Here is a 22,717-nt window from a genome sequence, read left to right on the forward strand (position 1 = left end):
GTCTTTCCAATTATTTAAATCTGACTTTATTTTTGTGGCAAGTGTTTTGTAATTTTGCTCATATAATTCCTGACTCTCCTTTGGTAGATATAGTCCCAAATATTTTATACTATCGACCGTTATTTTGAATGGAATTTCTCTTTGTATGTCTTGCTGTCGGATTGTGTTGGTAATGTATAAAAATGCTGAGGATTTATGTGGATTTATTTTGTATCCTGCAACTTTGCTAAAATTCTGAATTATTTCTAATAGCTTTTTAGCAGAGTCTTTGGGGTTCTCTAAGTATACCATCATGTCATCTGCAAAGAGTGATAATTTGATTTCCTCTTTTCCTACTCTAATTCCTTTAATCTCTTTCTCAGCTCTTATTGCCAAGGCTAGAATTTCTAGTACTATATTGAATAGTAATGGTGATAGTGGGCAACCTTGTTTCACTCCTGATCTTACAGGGAAAGGTTCTAATTTATCGCCATTACATATGATGTTTACTGAAGGTTTTAAATATATGCTCCTTATTATTTTAAGGAGTAGTCCATTTATTCCTATACTCTCAAGGGTTTTTAGTAGGAATGGATGTTGGATTTTATCAAATGCTTTTTCTGCATCTATTGAGATGATCATATGGTTTTTATTAATTTGATTATTAATATGGTCAATTATACTAATAGTTTTCCTAATGTTAAACCAGCCCTGCATTCCTGGTATAAATCCCACTTGGTCATAGTGTATTACCCTGGGGATGATTTTCTGTGACTCTGGGTAGTCTTACTCCACCCCCTAGAACCTCCTACAATTCTCTGTTTACACCAATTAAAGAGCCAGCACAGAATAGTGGGAAGGGCTATTTTCTAAGTATATGCTTATAGAGTTTTATCCAATTGGTAATTAGCCTTAAGTGCTCAGTTGTCCAACCTCAGTGCATTAACTCAAAAGTTTTAGCCCTTTACATCTCCTGCTTTCTTTTGTTTTAGTACACAGATGGTCCTGCCATCCCTGACTTCTCAGGAAGGTGAGAACCCCAAAAAGGAGGTGATCACTCCCCCCTGAATTCTCAGGAAAGGAGGTGAAAAGCACCAAAGGGAAGTGGGGATTGCTAGCAGTTTTCTGGGCTGAAGGATCTTATTAGAAACGGGTATGCACAAACCTATCAACATGGGAGGTATTACACAAGCACATAGCAATAATGCACAGACTATTAGTGGTGACTCTCCCCACAGTCAGTGCAGGCTCAATGTGGTGTAACAAACATGAATTGTACATGCAAATACTGGTATAACAAACAATATAAATCAACATGGTATTGTAAAAGATTTCCAGAAGTCCTAGATATTCTCCTTCTGAGTATGTAAACAATAGTCACACATACATCTTCAGTAGCCAAGAGATAGTCTAAAATCAAACTATTGTCCTTTGCTTCACATGTCAGGGAATCCAATGATCCCCACAAGTTTTTGAAGTCCTGCAAAAGTCTTTTTATGTGTTAGGGGATCCAGTGATTCCAGCAGATTTTCAAGTCCTACAACAGTCTTATCATGTCTCAGAGAATCCAATGATTCCTGAGGGTTTTCAAGTCCAACAATTTTTGATGTCCATGAGTCAAATGCCATATCTGCCAAGCTCTTTCAGTGGTGGGCACAGTCAGCAACGGAACCATCCGATGTTTCTTGGGTCTTCTCTTCCTTTCAAGGGTCTGCTCTGTCTCCCTCTGACTGACAAGGCGAATATGGCTCATTCACACCCATCTGATTCCTTTTCCATGTGTAGAGATACAAGCAAACCTTCTCCCCCAAGCAGTTAACCTATCTGGTCCCTTCCATTCACCACTTTCTGGGTCTCTCCACATCACCTGGCGATTATCTAAAGATAGTGAAGCTGCTTGCACTGGACACTGCCCTTCTGGTGTTATAAAACCTGTCTGCCAGAGCCAGTGCATCTTTGTCAAAAATCAAGAAGTTAACAGGATAAAGAGCTAGATTTAGAAGTTCTCTAGGGTTACCTGTGGCTCCCCCTTTCTTTTGTTTTTGGAGGAGCATCTTAATTTTGTAGCTTTTTATTTACAAGGGTAAATATATGCATGGGTAATTTTTTATATGCATGGGTAATTTTTCAGCATTGACAGTTGCACACTTTTTGTTCCAACTTTTCCTGAGGTCTGAGAGATAAACTATCCTATTTTTTTCTAATTTATTTATCATTCTCTTTTTTTTCATATCTAATAGTTTTTATTTACCAGATATTTGCATGGGTAATATTACAACATTGACAATTGCCAAATCATTTGTTCCAATTTTTCCCCTCCTCCCCCCCCCCAAAGATGGCAGGTTAACCAATACATGTTAAATATGTTAGAGTATAAAATAAGTACAATATATGTATACATGGCCAAACAGTTGTTTTGCTGAACAAAAAGAATCAGACTTTGAAATAGTGTACATTTAGCCTGTGAAGGAAATCCAAAATACAAGCAGACAAAAATAGAGGGATTGGAAATTCTATGAAGTGGTTCATAGTCATCTCCCAGAGTTCTTTTGCCGGGTGTAGCTGGTTCAGTTCATTACTGCTCTATTGGAACTGATTTGGTTCATCTCATTGTTGGAGAGGGCCACATCCATCAGAATTGATCATCATATAGTATTGTTGTTGAAGTATATAATGATCTCCTGGTCCTGCTCATTTCACTCAGTATCACTAAGTCTCCCCAGGCCTTTCTGAAATCATCCTGTTGGTCATTTCTTACAGAACAATAATATTCCATAATATTCATAGACCACAATTTATTCAGCCAATCTCCAACTGGTGGGCATCCACTCAGTTTCCAGTTTCTGGCCACCACAAAGAGGGCTGCCACAAACATTCTTGCACATACAGGTCCCTTTCCCTTCTTTAAGATTTCTTTTGGATACAAATCCAGTAGCAATGCTGCTGGATCAAAGGGTATGCTCAGTTTGATAACTTTTTGAGTATAGTTCCAAATTGCTCTCCAGAATGGCTGGATGTATTTGCAGTTCCACCAACAATGTATCAGTGTCCCTGTTTTCACACATCCCCTCCAACATTCTGCATTAAAATTTTTCTGTCCTTTCCCTGTCATTCTAGCCAATCTGACAGGTGGGTAGTGGTATCTCAGAGTTGTCTTAATTTGTATTTCTCTGATTAATAATGATTTGGAGCATCTTTTCATATGACTAGAAATAGTTTCATTTTCTTTATTTGAGAATTGTCTATTCATATCCTTTGACCATTTATCAATTGGAGATTGGCTTGTATAATCACATTCTTTATGCCTAGGTCATGAACCCATTTTGACCTTATCTTGGTGTATGGTGTTAAGTGTGGGTCAATGCCTGGTTTCTCCCATTCTAATTTCCAATTTTCCCAGCAGTTTTTGTCAAACAGTGTAGTTTCTCTGTTCTTAAGGAAACTTTTTATACTGTAAGCCTCTTAGGATATACTTCATATCCTAATTGTTGAAAAGGAGCATGTCTTTGAATTATTTCTGGAGCTATGTGCAATTTGAAATTCCTTAATGTTTCCATGGTCTTTTGTAGACATGCTTCTAACATTTGCTCCTCAAATGCACATCCCAATATATCATCCATGTAATGTAATAACATTACTCTTGATAATGCTTTTCTTATTGGAGTAAGAGCAGCAGCAACATGCATTTGACACATAGTAGGGCTGTTTTTCATTCCCTGTGGCAAAACTGTCCATTCATATCTTTTATAAAGCTCAGCTAAGTTAACGCTGGGCACTGAAAACGCAAATCTTTTCATATCCTCCTTATCTAGAGGGATAGAATAGAAACAATCCTTAATGTCTATAACCCAAAGAGGCCATTCTCTAGGCAACTGAGTAGGACATGGAAGTCCAGGCTAAAGAGTTCCCATAGTTTCCATCTGTTCATTTTAATTTCTCAAATCAGTTAACATCCTCCATTTTCCAGATTTCTTTTTTTCTCCTGAGACTGGGGTTAAGTGACTTGCCCAGGGTCACACAGCTAGGAAGTGTTAAGTGTCTGAGACCAGATTTGAACTTGGGTCCTCCTGAATTCAAGGCTGGTGCTCTATCCACTGTGCCACCTAGCTGCCCTCACCAGATTTCTTTCTTACAACAAATACTGGAGAATTCCAAGAACTTAGAGAAGATTGTAAGTGTCCTTGGTCAAGTTGCTCCTGTAGTATATCTAATAAGGCCTGAATTTTATCGCTACCTAAGGGTCACTTTTGTATCCACACTGGTGTATCAGTTTTCTATTGAATAAGAACAGATGAAAGTGTTCGCAGGCCTTCAAAAAACCAAGTACTCATTTTTAATCCTAATTGTAAAATGTCTCTTGATGGGGATTTTTTCAAGTATAAAAGGAGTAAAAACTTCTGTTTCACCTTCAAATATCCATCTCAAAGGGGTAGCACTAACTTCAGCTGCTATTGATCCTCCTACCCCAGACATGTAGGTATCTGCCTTAGTCTTTGGCCAGTGACTAGGTCAGTTGGCTCCTCTAATGACTGATGATCTGCACGTGTCTACCAATCCTTCTAATGGTATGTCATTTATAGATTGTGAGCATAGGTTGATCAGTTGTCACAACTGCTGTCCAGTATATTCCTGGATTTTGTTGCTTGGAGTCAGGAACTGGGCGACTATCACCAGGTTGCTTATTAGGAGTCTATATCAATAAACCTGATGCTACTACTTCTCCTGGTTGATAAGTCATACATTGTCTACCTGTATTAGTGACTGGGATATTATCTACACATAACCCAGTTTCCCACATCAGTGTATGGATGGACACTGTTTTGTAAGTACTCTCAGGAGGTGAAATGGTCAACCCTACTGTGCCTAGGGGCAAGGGATCCATAGGCTAGAGAGGAGCAGATTTCACCTCTCCAGGAGGTTTCTCAGTTGTCCTAGATGCATAGAACTCTATCCTCCCTAATTGTAATCCCTTTCTCCCATCAGATTGCTTCCTGGCTGATTGGTCATGTCTGGGTACTGGACTTCTAGACACTCTCTGGGTGTAGCATTGGCTGCCATCTTGGCCTGGGGCTGGGCCCCTCATCCTGTTTTCCTGAATCAGTCTACACTCTGATGCCCAATGGAAGCATCTGTTGCATTTTGGACATGGAGTATTAGGTCTTGTTCTCCCACCCTGTTTTCTCACTCAGTCGCTATGCCAACATTGAGCTTTCAGATGCCCTACTTTACCACATTGAAAGCAAAAAAAAAAAAAAAAAAAAAGGATTCTACCATAAAGGATTGTTATGTAGATAGGAAAATACTTGTCAAATGCAGAAGTGAATGACTTGAAAATATCTCCAAGAAAGCCTCAAAAAACTGCAACTTGAATGCAACTCTAACAGGAATTCCTCAAATATATTTTTATTTTTAAAGAGTTAAGCATAATTTAAAAAAATGAAATGAGACCAATAGAGGAAAAAATGGGAAAAGATGCAAGAGGTAGGGAAAGGAATATATGAAAAGAAAACTAATAGTTGGGAAAAGAGGTACAAAACCATACTGAAGAAAAGAACTTAAAAATTACCTTGGCCAGAGGGAAGCTAACCTCTCCATGAGATATAAAGACAAGGTCATATAGCAGCAGGTTTTCTTGGGCTGCCAGCTCAATGAGTAGTGTGAGGTGACCACTCAAAATCTAAAGCCATCTTGGGCTGCATCAAGACGGGTATGACTTCTAGGAAGAGGGATGGGATAGTTCTACCTCTGCCTTAGTCACATTTCATCTGGTCTGCGCACCACAGTTTCAGAGCACTGATGAACTGGACAACATCCAGAGGACAGCAACCACATGGGAAAATGGCCTTGAGTCCATGGTGTATGAGCACCAGGTGAAGAAAATGTGACCTATTTATAGAGTTACAGAGAAGGGATTGGACTTGTTCTGCACCTTAGAAGGCTAATCTGGGAGCAGTGGACAAAGACTGCAAATAGGCCATTTAAGTAAGGGTTGATGTGAGGGGAAGAAACAAACACTTGGGTTAATAAAATCTGCCCCAAAGGGAAATGAGTTGCCTTGGGATGCTTCCCTGCACTTTGGTGTTGAAGTGGAGGCGGGATGACCACTTGTCTGGTCATCACACTGGGGATTCCTTTTGGGTGTGAATAGATTGCTTCATCACAGAAGAAGGCCCAACATTCAAATTTCATGATCAAATTTCATTTGAAATAGGGCTGTCTCCTAATCTACTAATTCTAGGACTGACATAGGGGATGGAGGTATCTGTCAACTGGATGGAACTAACCTATATCCCTGGATAGTTAGAGCCAAACACAGCAGTCTGGAGCCAAGAGAGTCAGGGATCAAATGGAAATTTAATTTAAAATGGTTTGTAGGCAAGGAGGGAAGCTAGACAGGTATAGGGGTGAGGAGCACTCATTTCATGTGGAGAAAATCAATACTTACATTTATGGCCATGTAGTGACATATAGGTCTGACAAAGAGGGGTAACAGCAATAATGTGACAAGGCTGATTCATGGCAGGACTTTCTGTCCAGAACATGGGGACTTGTCTGGTGCTTGTCAGAGCCCAAAGAACCCCTGATGCTAGTCAAAGCAAGATGATTGTGTGATTCTGCCAGAAGGTGGAAGCTTCCAGAGGGTAAGCACAAAGGATCATGCTCTGCCAAACTCAGGGGACAGTTTGCTTGCTGGGCCTTAGTTCTAGAAAAATGAGGGTACATTCCAGTGGTTTGATTCAGCAAAAGGGGAGGGAAAGAGGGGGCTGGGTCAGCAGCCTTTAGAGAGAGCTTGCAGCATCCCCAGACTCCCATACAGTGCACAAAGTGATTGCAGAGCATCGGGGTTCCAGGTAAATTGGGATTTATCTCCTGAGATCTCCAATCCACACTCTTCCAACAGGACATATATGAGGGTGGATTCCTCCCTCTTGTCCTTGGCAAAGGACAGAAGCTCTGAAGGAAGAGAGAAAGTCACCTCGTTGGTCTCATTGAAGTTTTTCTTCAGAATTTCTGTCACCTATAGGAAATAAGATCAGTGTCTCTTGGGAAAGAAAACAGGACGCTTTCTAGTTGTTCTGAGAAAGTCCCCTGAGAAATCTTAGAGAATTGCTAGACTGTCCCCTTGAGGCCAAAAATCCTCTGAAGTCAGAACTCCTCCCATTGAGTTCTGGGAAATAGCAGAGAAAGGAGCAGGTCATTCATATAACTGAGACTCTCCCAATCTAGATTGCTCCCATTTCCCTCATTTCTTATCTATTGTCTAGAGCCTAGCTGCCCATTCAAAGGCTTTGAGAAGTTGTGGCTGCCCAGCTTACTTTTGGGAAGTAGCAGCTTTTCTTACCAGGTCTATTTCCTCAGGCAGAATCTTTTCCTTTGTGTTCAGCAACTGGATCATGATCTCATACTGCATTTCACTCAGAGCTGGGGACAAATCAATCAATGAGTCAATCAGTCAAGTCATTCTTGAATGTTTTACTAAAGGTTAGACTGTGCTAAGTGCTGGAGATAGAAAGGCAAAAAGGGCATGGTCTCTGCTCTCAAATAGCTTATACTGTATGTCCCTCACCCAACATAAGCTCTTGAGAGTCCTGACATGGGTAAGTCTATATTGAGAAGACAAAAAGGGTAAGTACCAAGTCTTTTTCAGGGAGAGAAATAGTTGTGGGGAAGCAGAGAAGGCCTCATGTAGGGGGTGTTACTGGATCATAGCTCTGAAGGAAGCTAGGGATTCTAAGAGGAGTTGAGAAGGTAGGTATTTTCTAGGCTTTACAAGGGCATGGCAACTAGAGAAGCCATGCTGTATACAAGGAAGGGCAAGAGTGCAGAGTGTGAGAAAAGGGCAGTGATGAATAATAAAGCCTGGAATGGTCAGCTGAAAGAAGGAGTCAATCAGTCAAGTCTTTCTAGATCCTATAATCTTGCAAGTCGAGGGATTCCCAGTAAAGTTAAGGAGTTGGAGAAGGGAGGATGCTAGGGAAAGTCAAGTCTTTCTTAAATGCCTCACTAATGGTTAGACTGTGCTAGGTGCTAGAGATAGAAAGGCAAAAAGGGAATTATTTTTTTCTCTCAAGTAGCTTATATGAAACGTGAAGATCATGAATGGCTTCTTAGAGGAGGTGATCCTTGAACTAAGTTTTGGAAGACACTGAGGAGTCTAAGAAGTGTGATGTGCAAGCATGGGGAACAACCATCATATAGAGAGATGAGAGACAGAGGGATAACTTGGCTGAATTGCAAAGTTTGTAAATGGGAGTAATGTGTAATAGAGCTTGAATAGTAAGTGGGCGCCAGTTGTGAAGAGCTTTGCATGTCAAAGGACTTTATATTTAATCTTAAAAATTATAGGGAGCCAAAGGAATTTATTGTGTAGAAAATTCCAAGGTCAGATCTGTTAGGATTACAAGGTGAGAACTCAAGGTGAGATCTCCTCCCAGAGAAGGATTCCAATTGAGAGACGACAAGAACTTTACACAGATCTATGCTTTAGAAAGATCATTTGAAAGCTATGTTAGGATGGAAGGGGAGGCAGGGGTAACAATTAGATTGCTGTTCAGGTGGTTCTGGTGAGAGATGATGAGGACCTGAAGGAAGAGTGATTGAGTGGTGAAAAAGGAATGGAGGTGAAATGTTGTGAGAAGGAGATAGATGGATGCAAGTTATGGAGATAGAACCTACCAGCACACAAAATGATTTAATATGGGGGAAGAAGGAGAGGGAATGGACTACTTCACTACAGAGGAGGGCCCAAAGCTCAAATTTCATGTTAAATAGGGCTCTCTCTTATTCCACTGCGTCTGGAGCTGATATAAGTGGAGGAGCTACCTGTCAGTTCAACTAAAATGATGTCTAACCGGTGGATAACTAGAGGCAAACACAGCAGCCTGGAGCCAAGAGAGTCAGGAATCAAATGGAAATTGAATTTGAAAATAAGAAAAATGGTAGAAATAGAGAAATTAGGAAGAGGGGGTGGGTTTTGGGTGAATGAAGAGTTCAGATTTTGACTTAAATCCCTGATGAAGAACCATGTAGGATCAATGAGGTAGGGCTGAGGACTACTGGAGAATTCCCTGGGGAATACAGGAAGGAAGGACTTAACAGGGAGAGAGCAGCTTTCTTCTCCTGGATGAAGGCCTTTCATAGGGAGAAAGTGCATATGAAGGAGAGATGATGGGCTAGTGACCAGGGGAATGGACTAAGCCAGTGTTGTGTGGAGGTACATGGCTTTGGCCACTTCTCTTCTGGGCCTTTGTTTCTCCCTGTTTTCTTTCTACATTATAGGGACAATGTGAGGAGAAAATGCACAAAAGGTTTTTTGTTATTGTTTTAAAGAAAAGCTCACTCTAGAATCCCAAGGGCCTTTTACAGAGAAGCTGAAAGGTGTTGCTTTCTGAGTATTAGTGTCCTGGAGTTTCCTTCCCCCCCTCCACTCTCTGGTCCCACAATCATTCTCACCATTCAGAGCTCCAAGGAGATAGAGGAATGCCTCTGCTAGTTCCTCCACAAGTTGTCCACTCTGGTCTTGCAGGTTACTGAGCATTTTTCCCATCACGCCCTCAGCCTTCTGGGGGGGAACCCCACTGAACAAACTCTCATCGAGCTGGAGAGGAGAGAGGAGGAGAAAGCTGAATGGGGACAATGACATCCTTCTGCCCAAACCGGCCCTTTGGGTTAGCTGCCAGGCTTGCTCTGCTCCTAGGTGACAACTTGGCGACACAGAGGGGAATCCTATTCTCCTAAACCAGCCCTGGCAGGGGTCAGTTCTTCCACATCATTCAGTAAGTGAAAAGTGGGAGAAAGAGACTCGTGGATTCATGTGGAGCCCATGTGGGGATATTCTCGACCTCCTTCTTCCCTTTTCCTGTTTGAATCCCTGGGGAAATAAAAAGAATTTGCAGGGTGACAGGTAAAGCTGGTTAGTGGGAGACTGAAGAAAAGGGGAAGGACTTACAGGGTGACAATGCTATGAACAAGGGGAGAATAACTCTTGAGGATTTTTTTTTGCATTCTTTTATACTAGAGAGGAAGTCATCCAAAGATTGAGACACTAAAGACCTTCCCTGTCTTGGCCTGAAAAAATATGAAATTATGAAATTGTGGGGCCAGGCTACAATAAGCATGATTGAACAAAGGATTCTTAGTCAACCGCTTTATACCACAAAGTGAGAGAATCAGAAAGAGAAAGGGAGATCACTTCTTAAAGAGTAGGACCAAGAGGATTTCAGAGGAGGCTCATGATTCCAAGCTGGCTCTGGTAATGCATATACCTTTCCAAAATTTGGGAGAGGGTAGAAAATATGATTTCATGTTTCCTCTTAGATTCTCCTCAGTTAATTTCATCACAGAAGGCCTAGAACCATCACTCACATTAATGAAATGTTAACTAACTTTAAAAGTTGTCTCTTTATATTCTGGTCCTTTTATACTACTAACCATCTCTGATTCAGGATGGGAACAAACTAAATACCTCTGTTATAAGATAATTGAGGCTACTGGCTAATTATAAGTAGGAATCTCACCAGGGAGGGTGTGTGAGCTACAGAATGAGTAGTTTAGTCCCACAAGGTAAACCCTAGAACCTGAGGTAACACCCAACATAAGGGTACCAGATCTGCTCTCACATATGAGTATCATTGGGGAAGTAATCCACAAAGGGTGTCACACAAAGGCTTTTTTTCCTTTATCTCTTTTAAATAATATTTTATTCTATAATAATGTGAAGTACTTTGTTTCAATGGGTTATGCCAGGCTCAGTCTCTTTGGAGGTTCCCAGCATATAATTCCTGGCTGGGAGCTCTCAGCCCAAGAAGGACAAAATACTTCAATAAGTGTTAGCTCTTTCACATTGTAAGAAATTCTTATCACAAATATTAAGTATAAATGATTAAAATTGAGAAGGAAAAAGAGATCTTCCATTCCAACTACTTCATTTTGCAAAGGAGGAAACTGAAACAGAGAAAAGAAAAGATGGCAGACAATGACCCAGTGGAAGAACTAGCATTTAACCTTAGGTTCTTGGATTACTTGTCCAGGATTCATCACTGCACCATCCTATGAAATGAAGTCATAAGTTTCTAGATCTATATACAGAAAAGTGAACTGTAGATAGAAAATTAAAGTGGAAATCAAGATAACTCAGTAGAAAGGGAAAGCATTTAACCAGAGAAAAGTGAGTCAAACAGTTGCTTTCGGATACTGCTAAGCAACTGGACATCTGTATGGAAGTTGTCAGGCTTCATAAGGATAGATTTTTCCAAGAGCAAATGAAGGCATTTTGCCATATAAGTTTTTTGTGTCACTGAATACAATGAAAGACTGACCAGTGATGGGACATTGATAGACCAAGTACTGACAAGTTTGCTTTTTGTGGAGTGGCTTTAGAAGCACAAAAATACAGAGGGTCCGATAACTGCATAAGGCACCGAAGGGTTTGGATGACTCCCTAAGAATGACAAAACTGCTGAACTAGAAGAGCATTTTAGAAATGTGGGGGTATTATTTCTATCTCCATCTCTCCTCCTTAGTCCCCAGGAGACCCTAAGTATGGGAAGTACATCCAATTTCAATTTAATTTTAAAATATCCAATTTAAAAACAAAGGACAATTAAACAGTTACAGTTTCTTAATCATATCCCAGAACATCTGAGAGGAAAACCAGGGAAGTTTCCAAAGGTGAGGAAAAAAGAAACCCAAATCTAGTCTTATCACAAATCTTTGTAGTGTTAGTAGAGAAGAAGGAAGTGAAATAAATGAGAAAAATAGTAGAAATGGAGAAATAATCTAATATCTTATGTGGATCTGTGGATATTTAAGTACTGTTATCCATGTATATTCCACTGATATCCTCTGATGTCTCATTGTAACAATAATAATGATAACTATCATTTAAAGTTTTAATATTATTTCATATGTTCCTCAGAATAATCCTATGCTATTATTATTATCTCCATTTTACAGATGAGGAAACTGAAGCTGAGAAGGGATAAATAACTTGCCTAAGGTCACATGGAGTGTTTGAGACAAGATCTGAAGTCAGGTCTTTTAACTCTAAGTAACTGACTGTCTAGTTACTGTGCCTCCTACCTGGGATAGGTGAAGTCCTAGCTATCAGAGAATCTGGTTTAGCAGTCCCTACTAGGCTGGAAAAGCTTGGGACACAGACCTGGTGACCAACTGGCACTTTTGTATCTCTTCTACCACTGAGTACAGTACTCTGCCCAAAGTAGTTGCTCAATAAATGTTTTCTTAATTGAATTAGATGTAAGTTTAAGATAAAAGATAACATTAAAGGATTAAGATGTAGATAATTCAGAGGTCTAGGTATCACCCTGTAAGAAAATGAAGAAACAAGAATGATGGAAGCATTGCGTTCATCTGAGGAAAGCAAAGTCAGAAAAGGGGACATTCCTGGGAATAGAATGAATCAGAAAGACCTAAATGCACATCCAGCCTCTGATATAGATTACCTGTATGACTCTGGGCAAATCACCTAACTATTGGAATACATGGGAGCCACCTGACAGTGGCTGCTGGAGATACAACCTACACCTGCAGAATGGATCTCCTCTTGTGGGAGGATGATACAAGGAGACTAAGAGGCCATTTAATTGTCTGACCTCTCTCCTCTTCCTTCTGCCTCCAATTTATCTCATTCCCATTCGGCAACACCTGTCAGCAAAGATTGCCCTGCAACTCCTTCAGATGCTATGATCCTGTGGAGGCTCTTGGGGGTATTGATCTGTCCCTTAATATGTAAGCTGTCTCTGCCTAAATTTTTCCATCTGCACAGTGGAGATTTTAATAGTATTCCCCTCCTATGGATGCAATGAAGATCAAAAGAGAGCAAAAGAGTTGTAAAGTATTTTGCCAACCTTAAAGTGCTACATAAAAGGGAGCTGTTATTATTCTAAATGGTGACATGTGTTTCCTTTGTGTGTACCTTACCAGTATTGCACTCAGAACTCCTGCCCACTGCTCTCACAGACACCCGGCCTGTTTGTGGGAGAGTGTCACAGGTTATCAGGGATTCTTTGTAGCTACTTTTTTTTTTTTTATTACCTTAATCCCTTTGCTTTGAGCTAATTGTGTCTAATGGTTGAAGATTGGGGATCAGCTGGAGGGGAGGCAGGATGGCCTATGATTTAGGGAGTATAGACTCATAGGATAGGTAACCTCTAGGATCTGAGAGTGGCAGCAACTCTATGATGAGATAGCTCAGAGCAGGTATTATATTAGAATGAAATCTCACTTGTCCCAAGTGTGTGTATGTGTTTGTGTGTGTGTGTGTATGTATATGTATGTATGCATATACATATATAATGTATGTTTATATACACACACATACATATTTATTAAAATCTATATAAAATATATGGATTTTTTAAAAAAAGTACAGGAGCAAAAATTTGCAGGATTTATCAAATATCTTTCTTGCAACATGCCTGGGAAGTTGGTAGTTCAGGTATTATCCCTTTCATCATCATTATTATTATTATTATTATTATTATTATTATTATCATCAAGTAATAATAAAGGTAAAAATAATAATTAACTCACTACCACCAATTATCTTGAGAGGCTGCAAGGTAGCTGGATAGTCATCCTCAGTGAGAAGACCTTGATATAAATCAATATTAATAATACTGATTATATGACCCTGTGTAAATCACCTTCCCTCCCAGTGTGCCAGTCAATGATCTGGGTTAGATTAGAAGAGAGGGTTCCTCTGCTAAAAGGTCCTTCTGTTGATGATATCCCAGGACCAAAAACATAAGAAAAATAGCTGACTGAGCTCTAGGATTTACAAGAAAACTTCATAAAATGATTGTATTTGGCACTCAAAATATCCCTGTGAAGTATATGCTATTATTATCTCCATTTAGTTAGTGAGAAAATTGAAGTTTAGGAACTGAAAGGCCTTGTCTAGAGGGATCACCCAACTCCTTAGTGCTAGAGGTGGGATTACAAACCCAGTTTTCTCAATCTGGAATTTTTCCCTTTATTTCATGCAGAATATATAGTTTTCTTATTTCTTTATAAAGATAACAGTTTTAGTGAAATCAATTAGGCAATCTCTGAGAAAAGTGAGCTACACCAGTATATAAATGTAATAGAATACTATTGTGCTGCAAGATATGAAGGAAAAGGGGTGAAGCCAAGATGGCTCCTTTACCCTCAAACTATTTTCAAAACTCAGCCTTGGAATTAGTGCTTGATGGTCAGAACCCATGAATATTGAGAGTGCAACACATTACCAAAAGAAGAAAATATCAAAATTTGCCATAAATGTTCTGCTTTTGCTTGTGTGTGGGGACAGAATGGGGCTAGACCAGGTGCAGACCTCAGGCAGGCAGTGAGAGTATGGAGAACAGCTCACACTGAGTACACCAGAGGAGGGTGGGGTGTGGCCTCAACTGGTGGAAAATCTATGGGGAGAACTCTATCTCAGCATGGGCTACTCTGCTCTCAACAGAGAAGCTATAAACACAGTGGGTAAAGACCATAACCCCAAAACACTAGAGTCTCTTGGGACCTGGCCATATCCATCCAGCACCAGGAAGGACTCAGCATGATCTCAGTGTGTAACTGCTAATCCCAGCACAGATGCTGATACTAGTGTAGCCTCTGCCTTCTGCTGTTGCTTTGTTGCCACTTCCTATTGTCTGTAGAGGCAGCTTGGAAATACCTCACTACCCCATAAGCAGTCCACAGTATTTTTTTTTTAATGAGTAAAAAGTTAAAGATAGATAGCTTTTATACTGATAGAGAGCAGACTTCAAACCCTGAGGAGACCAAAAACAGTTTATCTCTAGATGAAACTCCAAAGGGGGATATGATCTAGTCCCCACCACATGAGCCTCTTATAAAAGAAATTAAAAGGCTCTTAAAAGAGAGCTAGAAGAAAAATGGGGAAAGGAAAGGAAAGCTTTGCAAGAGGGTCAGGATAAGGCATATATTTCAATAAAAGATAGCGTGGAAAAAGAGAACAACTCCCTGAAAAACAGAATTTGTGATCTAGAAAAAGAAAATAACTCCTTAAAAAATAAAATGGGCAAAAGGAAAAAAATTCCACAGCACCAAACAACTCATTTAAAAACTGAATTGAACAAATAAAAAAAGAAATCTAAAAAGTAAATGAAGAAGATAATTCATGAAAAATCAGAATTGAACAAATAGAAATGAATGACTCCAAGAGACACCAAGAATCAGTCAAGCAAAACCAAAAAAATAAAAAATTGAAAAAAAAAAACCTACTTGGAAAAACAAGTAGAAAAATAGATCTAGGAGAGATAATCTAAGGATTATTGGACTCCCTGAAAATCATGATTAAAAAAAAGGCTAGTCACTATTTTTCAGGAAATCATCAAAGAGAACTGCCCAGATATCATAAAATCAGAAAGTAAAATAACCATTGAAAGAATTCATCAATCACCTACTGAAAGAGATCCCAAAATTAAAGCTCCAAGAAATATTGTGGCTAAATTCCAGAACTATCAGACTAAGGAAAAAATAATACAAGTAGCCAGAATAAAACAATTCAAATACTGATGAGCCACAATAAGGATTACTCAGAATCTAGAACTTTCCACATTAAAGGATGGAAGGGCCTAGAATCTGATATTTCAAAAGGCAAAGGAACTTGGAATGTAGTCAAGAATAACTTACCCAGACAAACTGAGCATTTTGTTCTAGGGAAGAAGATGGACAATCAATGAAATAGGTGAATTCCATTTATTTCGGATGAAAAAACCAGAGCTAAACAAAAAAATCTGACTTCCAAATATAGGACTCAAGAGAAGTATAAAAAGGTAGAAAGAAATCTTAAGGATTGTATTTCTGTTATGGGTACACATAAAGAATACATGTATAATGTGGTTTTACTGTTATAATATAAAAAAGAACTAGAGGTGGGAAGGAAAACACACCAGAAAAAGGGAAAAGTGGACGTACTACATCTCACAAAGAGGCAAAGGAAACCTATTATATCTGAGGGAAAGAAGGGAGGGGATTGAACATAGTGTGAATCTTACTTTCATCAGAACTAGTTCAATGAGAAAATATTAGACATATTTGGTTTACAGAGAAACTTCTCCCTCCTCATTGAAAACTGGGAGGGGGAAAGCAAAAAGGGAAGGGATAGGCTAAATAGAAGGGAATACAGAAATAGTAAGGGAAAGGTTTAAGAAAAGGGGAGGGACTCTGAGGGGGAGTGAGGGATTCTAAAGAGGGAGGGCTGTGTGAAGCAAATGGTGGTCATAAGTTCAATACTGGGGAGGGGGTAAGGGGGAAAGGGAAGAGAACAGCATAATCTGGGTATAACAGGATGGCAGAAAATACAGAATTAGTAGTTTTAACCATAAATAGGAATGGAGGAAATCCCCTGTAAAGTAGAGGTGTATAGTAGACTAGATTAAAAGCCAGAAATATACTTGAAGCAGTGCAATGCATATCGAGTAAAGGTAAAAGGCTGGAGCAGAATCTACTATGCTTCAGGTGAAGTCAAAAAACAGGGGTAGCCATCCGGGTCTCAGATCAAGCAAAAACAAAAATTGATGTAATTAAAAGAGATAAGGAAGGGCACTATATCTTGCTAAAGGTTAGCAAAGATAATGAAGCAATATCAAAACTAAACATGTATTCACCAAATAGTATAGCATCTAAATTCCTAAAGGAGAAGTTAAGAGAGCTGCAAGAAAAAAATAGATAGCAAAAACTATAATAGTGGGAAATCTCAACCTTGCACTCTCAGAACTAGATAAATCAAACCACAAAATAAATAAAAAAGAAGTTAAAGAGGTAAATAGAACACTAGAAAAAAAACTAAAATGGAGGCAGAAACGGAGTACACTTTCTTCTCAGTAATTCATGGAAACCTATACAAAAATTGACCATATAGTAGGACATAAAGACCTCAAATTCAAATGCAGAAAAGCAGAAAAAGTAAATGCATCCTTTTCAGATCATGATGCAATAAAAATTACATTAAATAAAAAAACCAGGGGAAAAATAGACTAAAAAAGTAATTGGAAAACTAAATAATCTCATTCTAAAAAAATGAATGGATGGAATAGTAAAATCATTGATACAATTAATAATTTTTACCCAAGAAAAATGACCATAATGAGATGACATACCAAGATGTGTGGGATACAGCCCAAGTGGTAATAAGAGGAAAACTTTATGTCTCTAGAGGCTTACTTACATAAAATAGAGAAAGAGAAAATCAATGAATTAGGCTTGCAACTAAAAAAGCTAAAAAAAAAAAAAAAAAAAAAGCAAATTAAACCCCCTAATCAAACACTAAACTTGAAATTTTAAAAATAAAAGGAGAGATTAATAAAATTGAAAGTAAAAAAAAAAACTAGTGAATTAAAACTAAGCGTTGGTTCGATGAAAAAAAAAAAACAAAATAGATAGACCCTTGGTAAATTTAATTAGAAAAAGGAAAGAAGAAAATCAAATTGTTAGTCTTAAAAATGAAAAGGGAGAATTTTTCCACTAATGAAAAAGGAAATTAGAGCAATAATTAGGAGTTATTTTACCCAACTTTATGCCAATAAATTTAATAACTTAAATGAAAATGGAAGAATACTTTCAAAAAATGTAAGTTTTCCCAGATTAACAGAGGAAGAAGGAAAATTGGTTAAATAGTCCCCATTTTAGAAAAAGAAATAGAACAAGCTATTAATCAACTCCCTAAGAAAAAATCCCAAGTACCAGATGGATTTTATATGTTAATTCTGCCAAAACATTTTAAAGAAACAATTAACTCCAATGCTATATAAAACTATTTGAAAAAATAGGGAATGAAGGAGTCCTACCAAATTCCTTTTATGGCAGAGACGTAGTACTGATACTTAAACCAGATAGGTTGAAAAACAGAGAAAGAAACATTATCAATCAATCTCCCTAATGAACATTGATGCAAAAATCTTAAATAAAATATTAGCACAAAGGTTTACAGAAAAATCATTCCCAGGATAAATATGCCATGACCAAGTAGGATTTATACCAGGAATTCAGGGCTGGTTCAATATTAGGAAAACTATTAATATAATTGAATATGTCAATAATTAATTAAGAAAAAACATATGATTATCTCAATAGATGCAGAAAAAAAACAGTTGATAAAAATCCAAACATCCATTTCCTATTAAAAAAACACTTGGGAATATAGGAATAAAATGGGCTTTTCCTTAAAATAGACAATAGCATCTATTTAAAACTATCAGTAAGCATCATATGTAAATAGGGATAAGCTGGAAACCATTCTCAATGAAAATCAGGAGTGAAAACAAGGTTGCCCCACTATCACTGTCACTATTCAATATTGTATTAAAGGGGCAGGTAGGTGGCGCAGTGGATAGAGCACCAGCCCTGAATTCAGGAGGACCTGAGTTCAAATCTGGTCTCAGACACTTAACACTTCCTAGTAGTGTGACCCTGTGCGAGTCACTTAACCCCAGCCTCAGGAAAAAAAAAAGAAAAAAAATATTGTATTAGAAAATGCTAGCTTCGGCAATAAGAGATGAAAGAGAGATTAAAGAAATTAGAGTAGTCAATGAGGAAAACCAAAATTACCTCTCTTTGCAGATGATGTGATGGTATACTTAGAGAGCATCAGAGTTTGTACTAAGAATTGACTAGAAATAATCTACAACTTTAGCAAAGTTGCAGTATACAAAATAAATCCACATAAATCATCAGCCTTTTTATACATCATTAACAAAATCCAACATGAAGAGATACAAAGAGAAATTCCATTTAAAATAACTGTTGATAGTATAAAATATTTGGGAATCTATCTGCCAAGGGAAAGTCAGGAAACCATATGAGCAAAAACTACAAGACACTTTTCCACACAAATAAAGTCAGATCTAAACAATTGGGAAAATAAAGTGCACTTGGACAGGGCAAGCAAATATAAGAAAGATGATAAGATTATCTAAACTAATCTATTTATTTAGTGCTATACTAATCAGACTTCCAAGAAAACTATTTTTCATGACCTAGAAAAAATAACAAACAAAAATTCATCTGGAAGAACAAATGAAAAGAGAAACTAATGAAAAAAAAAAATCAAATGAAGGTGGCCTAGCTGTACCTGATCCAAAACTATATTTTAAAGCAGTAGTCACCCAAACCATTTGGTATTAGCTAAGAAATAGATTAGTTGATTAGTGGGAATTAGACTCACAGGGACAAAAATACTTAACAAACTATAGCAAAAATAGTCTTTGACAAACCCAAAGACCCCCAACTTTGGCATAAGAATTTAGTATTTGACAAAAAAACTGCGGGCAAAAACTGGAAATTAATATGGCAGAAAACTAGGCTTTGTATCACACTTAACACTATACACCAAGATAAGATGAAAAATCAGTTTCATGATTAAGGCATAAAGAATGAGATTATAAATAAATTAGAGGAACACAGGATAGTTTACCTCTCAGACTTGTGGAGGAGGAATTTGTGACCAAACAAGAACTAGAGGTCATTATTGATCCCAAAATAGAAGATTTTGATTATATTAAATTAAAAAGCTTTTGTACAAAAAAAACCAAAAAAACATTCAAATAAGATTAGAAGAGAAGCAATAAACTGGGAAAACATCTTTACAGTTAAAGGTTCTGATAAAGGCCTCATTTCCAAAATATATAGAGAATTGACTCTAATTTATAAGAAATCAAGCCATTCTCCAATTGATAAATGGTCAAAGGATATGAAACAATTTTTCAGATGATGAAAATTGAAAAATATTTCTACTCATATGAAAAAGGAATTCCAAAATCACTATTGATCAGAGAAAATGCAAAATTAAGGACAACTCTGAGATACCACTACACACCTGTCAGATTGGCTAAGATGACAGAAAAAGGTAATGATGAATGTTGGAGGGGATATGGGGAAACTGGGACACTGATGCATTGTTAGTGCAGTTGTGAACGGATCCTACCATTCTGGAGAGCAATTTGGAAATATGCTCAAAAAGTTGTCAAACTGTGCATACCTTTTGATCTAGCAGTGTTTACTACTGGGCTTTCCCAAAGAGAAACTAAAGAAGGGAAAAAGGGACCTATATGTGCCAAAAAGGTTTTGTGGCAGCCCCTTTTTATAGTTGCTAGAAACTGGAACTTGAGTGGATGTCCATCAGTTGGAGAATGGCTGAATAAATTGTGGTATATGAATATAATGTATTATTATTGTTTCTGTAAGAAATGACCAACAGGATGAATACAGAGAGGTTTGGAGAGACTTACATGAACTGATACTAAGTGAAATGAGAAGAACCAGGAGATCATTATACACTTCAACAATACTATATGAGGATCAATTTCTGATGGACGTATCTCTCTTCAACAATGAGAGGATCCAGATCAATTCCAATTGATTAGTAATTAACAGAATCAGCTACACCCAATGAAAGAATACTGGGAAAATGAGTGGTGGACACACCATTGTATTTTGCACTCTTTCTGTTATTGTTTTCCATTTTTTGTTTTTTCTTCCCAGGTTTATTTTTTACCTTCTTTCTAAATCCAATTTTTCTTATGCATCAAGATAACTGTATAAATATGTATACATATATTGTATTTAACATATACTTTACCATATTTAACATGTATGGGGACTAACTGCCATGTAGGAGAGGGAGGTGGAGGGAAGGAGGGGAAAAGTTGGAACAGAAATTTTTGCAAGGGTCAATGTTGAAAAATTACCCATGCATATGTTTGTCAACAAAAAAGCTATAATAAAAAAAGTAATGAGGGAAAAAGATGATTTTAGAAAGAGATGGGAAGGACTCCTATGAAACTGATACACAATGAAGTGAGAAGAATCAGAAGAACATTTTTTTACATCAGTATTATAAAAAATTCACTTTTTTTTTGAAAGACTGAAGAAACTCTTTCAATTATATTCTTAACCATGATTCCAGAAGGACTGATAAAAAAAAGAGCATTGCTAGCCCATTCGAGTGATGGGACTAATGTGCAGAGTTAGAAATGAATTTTTGGGATCTGATGAATAGGGAAATATTTTTTTTTTTTGGTTTTGACTGTGCTTATGTGAAAACAGGTTTTTCTTAATCCCTTTTCTCTTCTTTTCCTTCTCTCTCTCCCTCCCTTCTTTCTTTGCTTTTCTTTCTTCCTTTTTTCTATTCTTTTAATTTTGTAGGCATGGGGAGATGATAGAGGAAAAAGAAATAAATACTTACTAATTGAAAAAAATAAATTTAAAAAAAAACTAACTGGTAAAGTTGCAATATGATTTAATGAAATTAATAATTTAGTCCACATACCATCTGAGGCCACTTCCAACTTTGACATTCTGTGATTTAAGAACCTTTGATGCAGGATAAATAGAACAAGGGTACTGAAAATACTGAGGGGATATGGAAATGTGCACAGGATCCAGAGAGTCCTATAAGCTCTGATGAAGTCCTTTTGTCTTGTGACTAAAATGACTTTTAGGGAAAGAAGTTGATGGATGTCATAAGAGCAGAACTAGAACTTCTCAGAAGATTAAAAGTCCTATAATGTTCAGATAGAGTATTTACCAGAGGGACTTCTTACTTACATAGTATATTTGTGCTTCACCAATACAGTCTTTAGTGAAATTATTTCAAATCAGTGAAGGAAATTCTGAGTCTTGGGGTTTTCCAAGCGATTCTGAAAACCATAGCTCATGTGATCGTTTAGAGGTTCAGGAAAAATAAAATGGCAATACTTTGTTTCTCTCTTTCCTTTCTTCAACTTCCATATTTACTAGGTATTAGAGAGGATTTTTCTTTTGTTTTTAATTAGTATTTTTCACAAATGGTGGGAATTATATTTCTGAGCACTCCCCTCATTTTACAGATGGGTAAACTGAGGCCCAGAGAGATGTATTGACTTTACCTTGGCAGAAGTGATTAAAAAGTACATTTGAAGCCAGGTGCTCTACCTCAAAACCCCATGAGGTCCCCACCTTACTCTTCCCTTCTGCCTTCTCTCACCTCACAACCCTAGCCCCCAGTCTTGTGATTCTCCATTGCCCTGCCTTCCAGGCTCTCTCACCATGTCTTGTAAGTGCACCAGACCCTCTTCACTCTGGAGGAGCTCCAGAAGGTCCTGAAGCAGACACTGCCGTAGCTTCTTGTCCAGCATGATCAGTGGGCGTTGTTCTTTCCTCACCTCAGCTTGCAATTTCTCAAATTCTGTAACCTCCTTTTGCGGAAACCTAGGAAAAAAACCAGGACAGCTATGATTGGGATCAAAACCCAGCTCTCAAGCCCTTTATCTCAAGTGCTGCCTGGGAAACCTTTAGCCTCCCCAGACTGTTGAAGTGGGTCCCTGCTTTATAGTCTCTTCAACCCAGGTACACATCCATATTTCCTGCTCTCAAAAATTTTACCCACTTTATGGGGACACAGGGAGAAATTTGAGAACTCATTCCATCACAATACGGAAGGGTAGCTACCTAGCCAGATGCCTACTCCAAAACTCAAGCCTAGGTAAGTGAAATGATGTTCTCTTCCATCCATTCTAGTAAAAGGAATAATGTCCAAAGAGTCAGCTAGTACTTCCCAAAGAATGCACATTTTTTTTAAAGCCTTTTTTATCAGTGATTTTAGAAAAAAGGGAATAATTATTTTTTTTGATACTTTACTACATCTATAGCCACATTCCACTGATTAATCATAATAGCACTTTACAAATGCTTCACAAATATTATCTTATTATTCACAACAATCCTGGGA

General features: G+C 37.9%; 1 protein-coding gene across 1 annotated transcript in view; it reads right to left on the reverse strand.

Annotated features, from left to right (window-relative positions):
• Window positions 1-6,314: 6,314 nt before the first annotated feature.
• Window positions 6,315-22,717, reverse strand: part of LOC141558638 (gasdermin-D-like) — a 35,797-nt gene continuing 19,394 nt past the window's right edge. Inside the window, exons 7-10 of the mRNA XM_074296152.1 lie at window positions 22,035-22,218; window positions 9,433-9,577; window positions 7,322-7,401; window positions 6,315-6,997 (exon numbers count right to left, since the gene is read on the reverse strand). Of these exons, the coding sequence (XP_074152253.1) occupies window positions 6,749-6,997; window positions 7,322-7,401; window positions 9,433-9,577; window positions 22,035-22,218 (658 nt within the window). The 3' untranslated portion in view covers window positions 6,315-6,748. The remainder of the gene's footprint in view (window positions 6,998-7,321; window positions 7,402-9,432; window positions 9,578-22,034; window positions 22,219-22,717) is intronic.

The sequence above is a fragment of the Sminthopsis crassicaudata genome, chromosome 1 (genome assembly GCF_048593235.1).
Source record: "Sminthopsis crassicaudata isolate SCR6 chromosome 1, ASM4859323v1, whole genome shotgun sequence".
NCBI classification, from domain to species: Eukaryota; Metazoa; Chordata; class Mammalia; order Dasyuromorphia; family Dasyuridae; genus Sminthopsis; species Sminthopsis crassicaudata.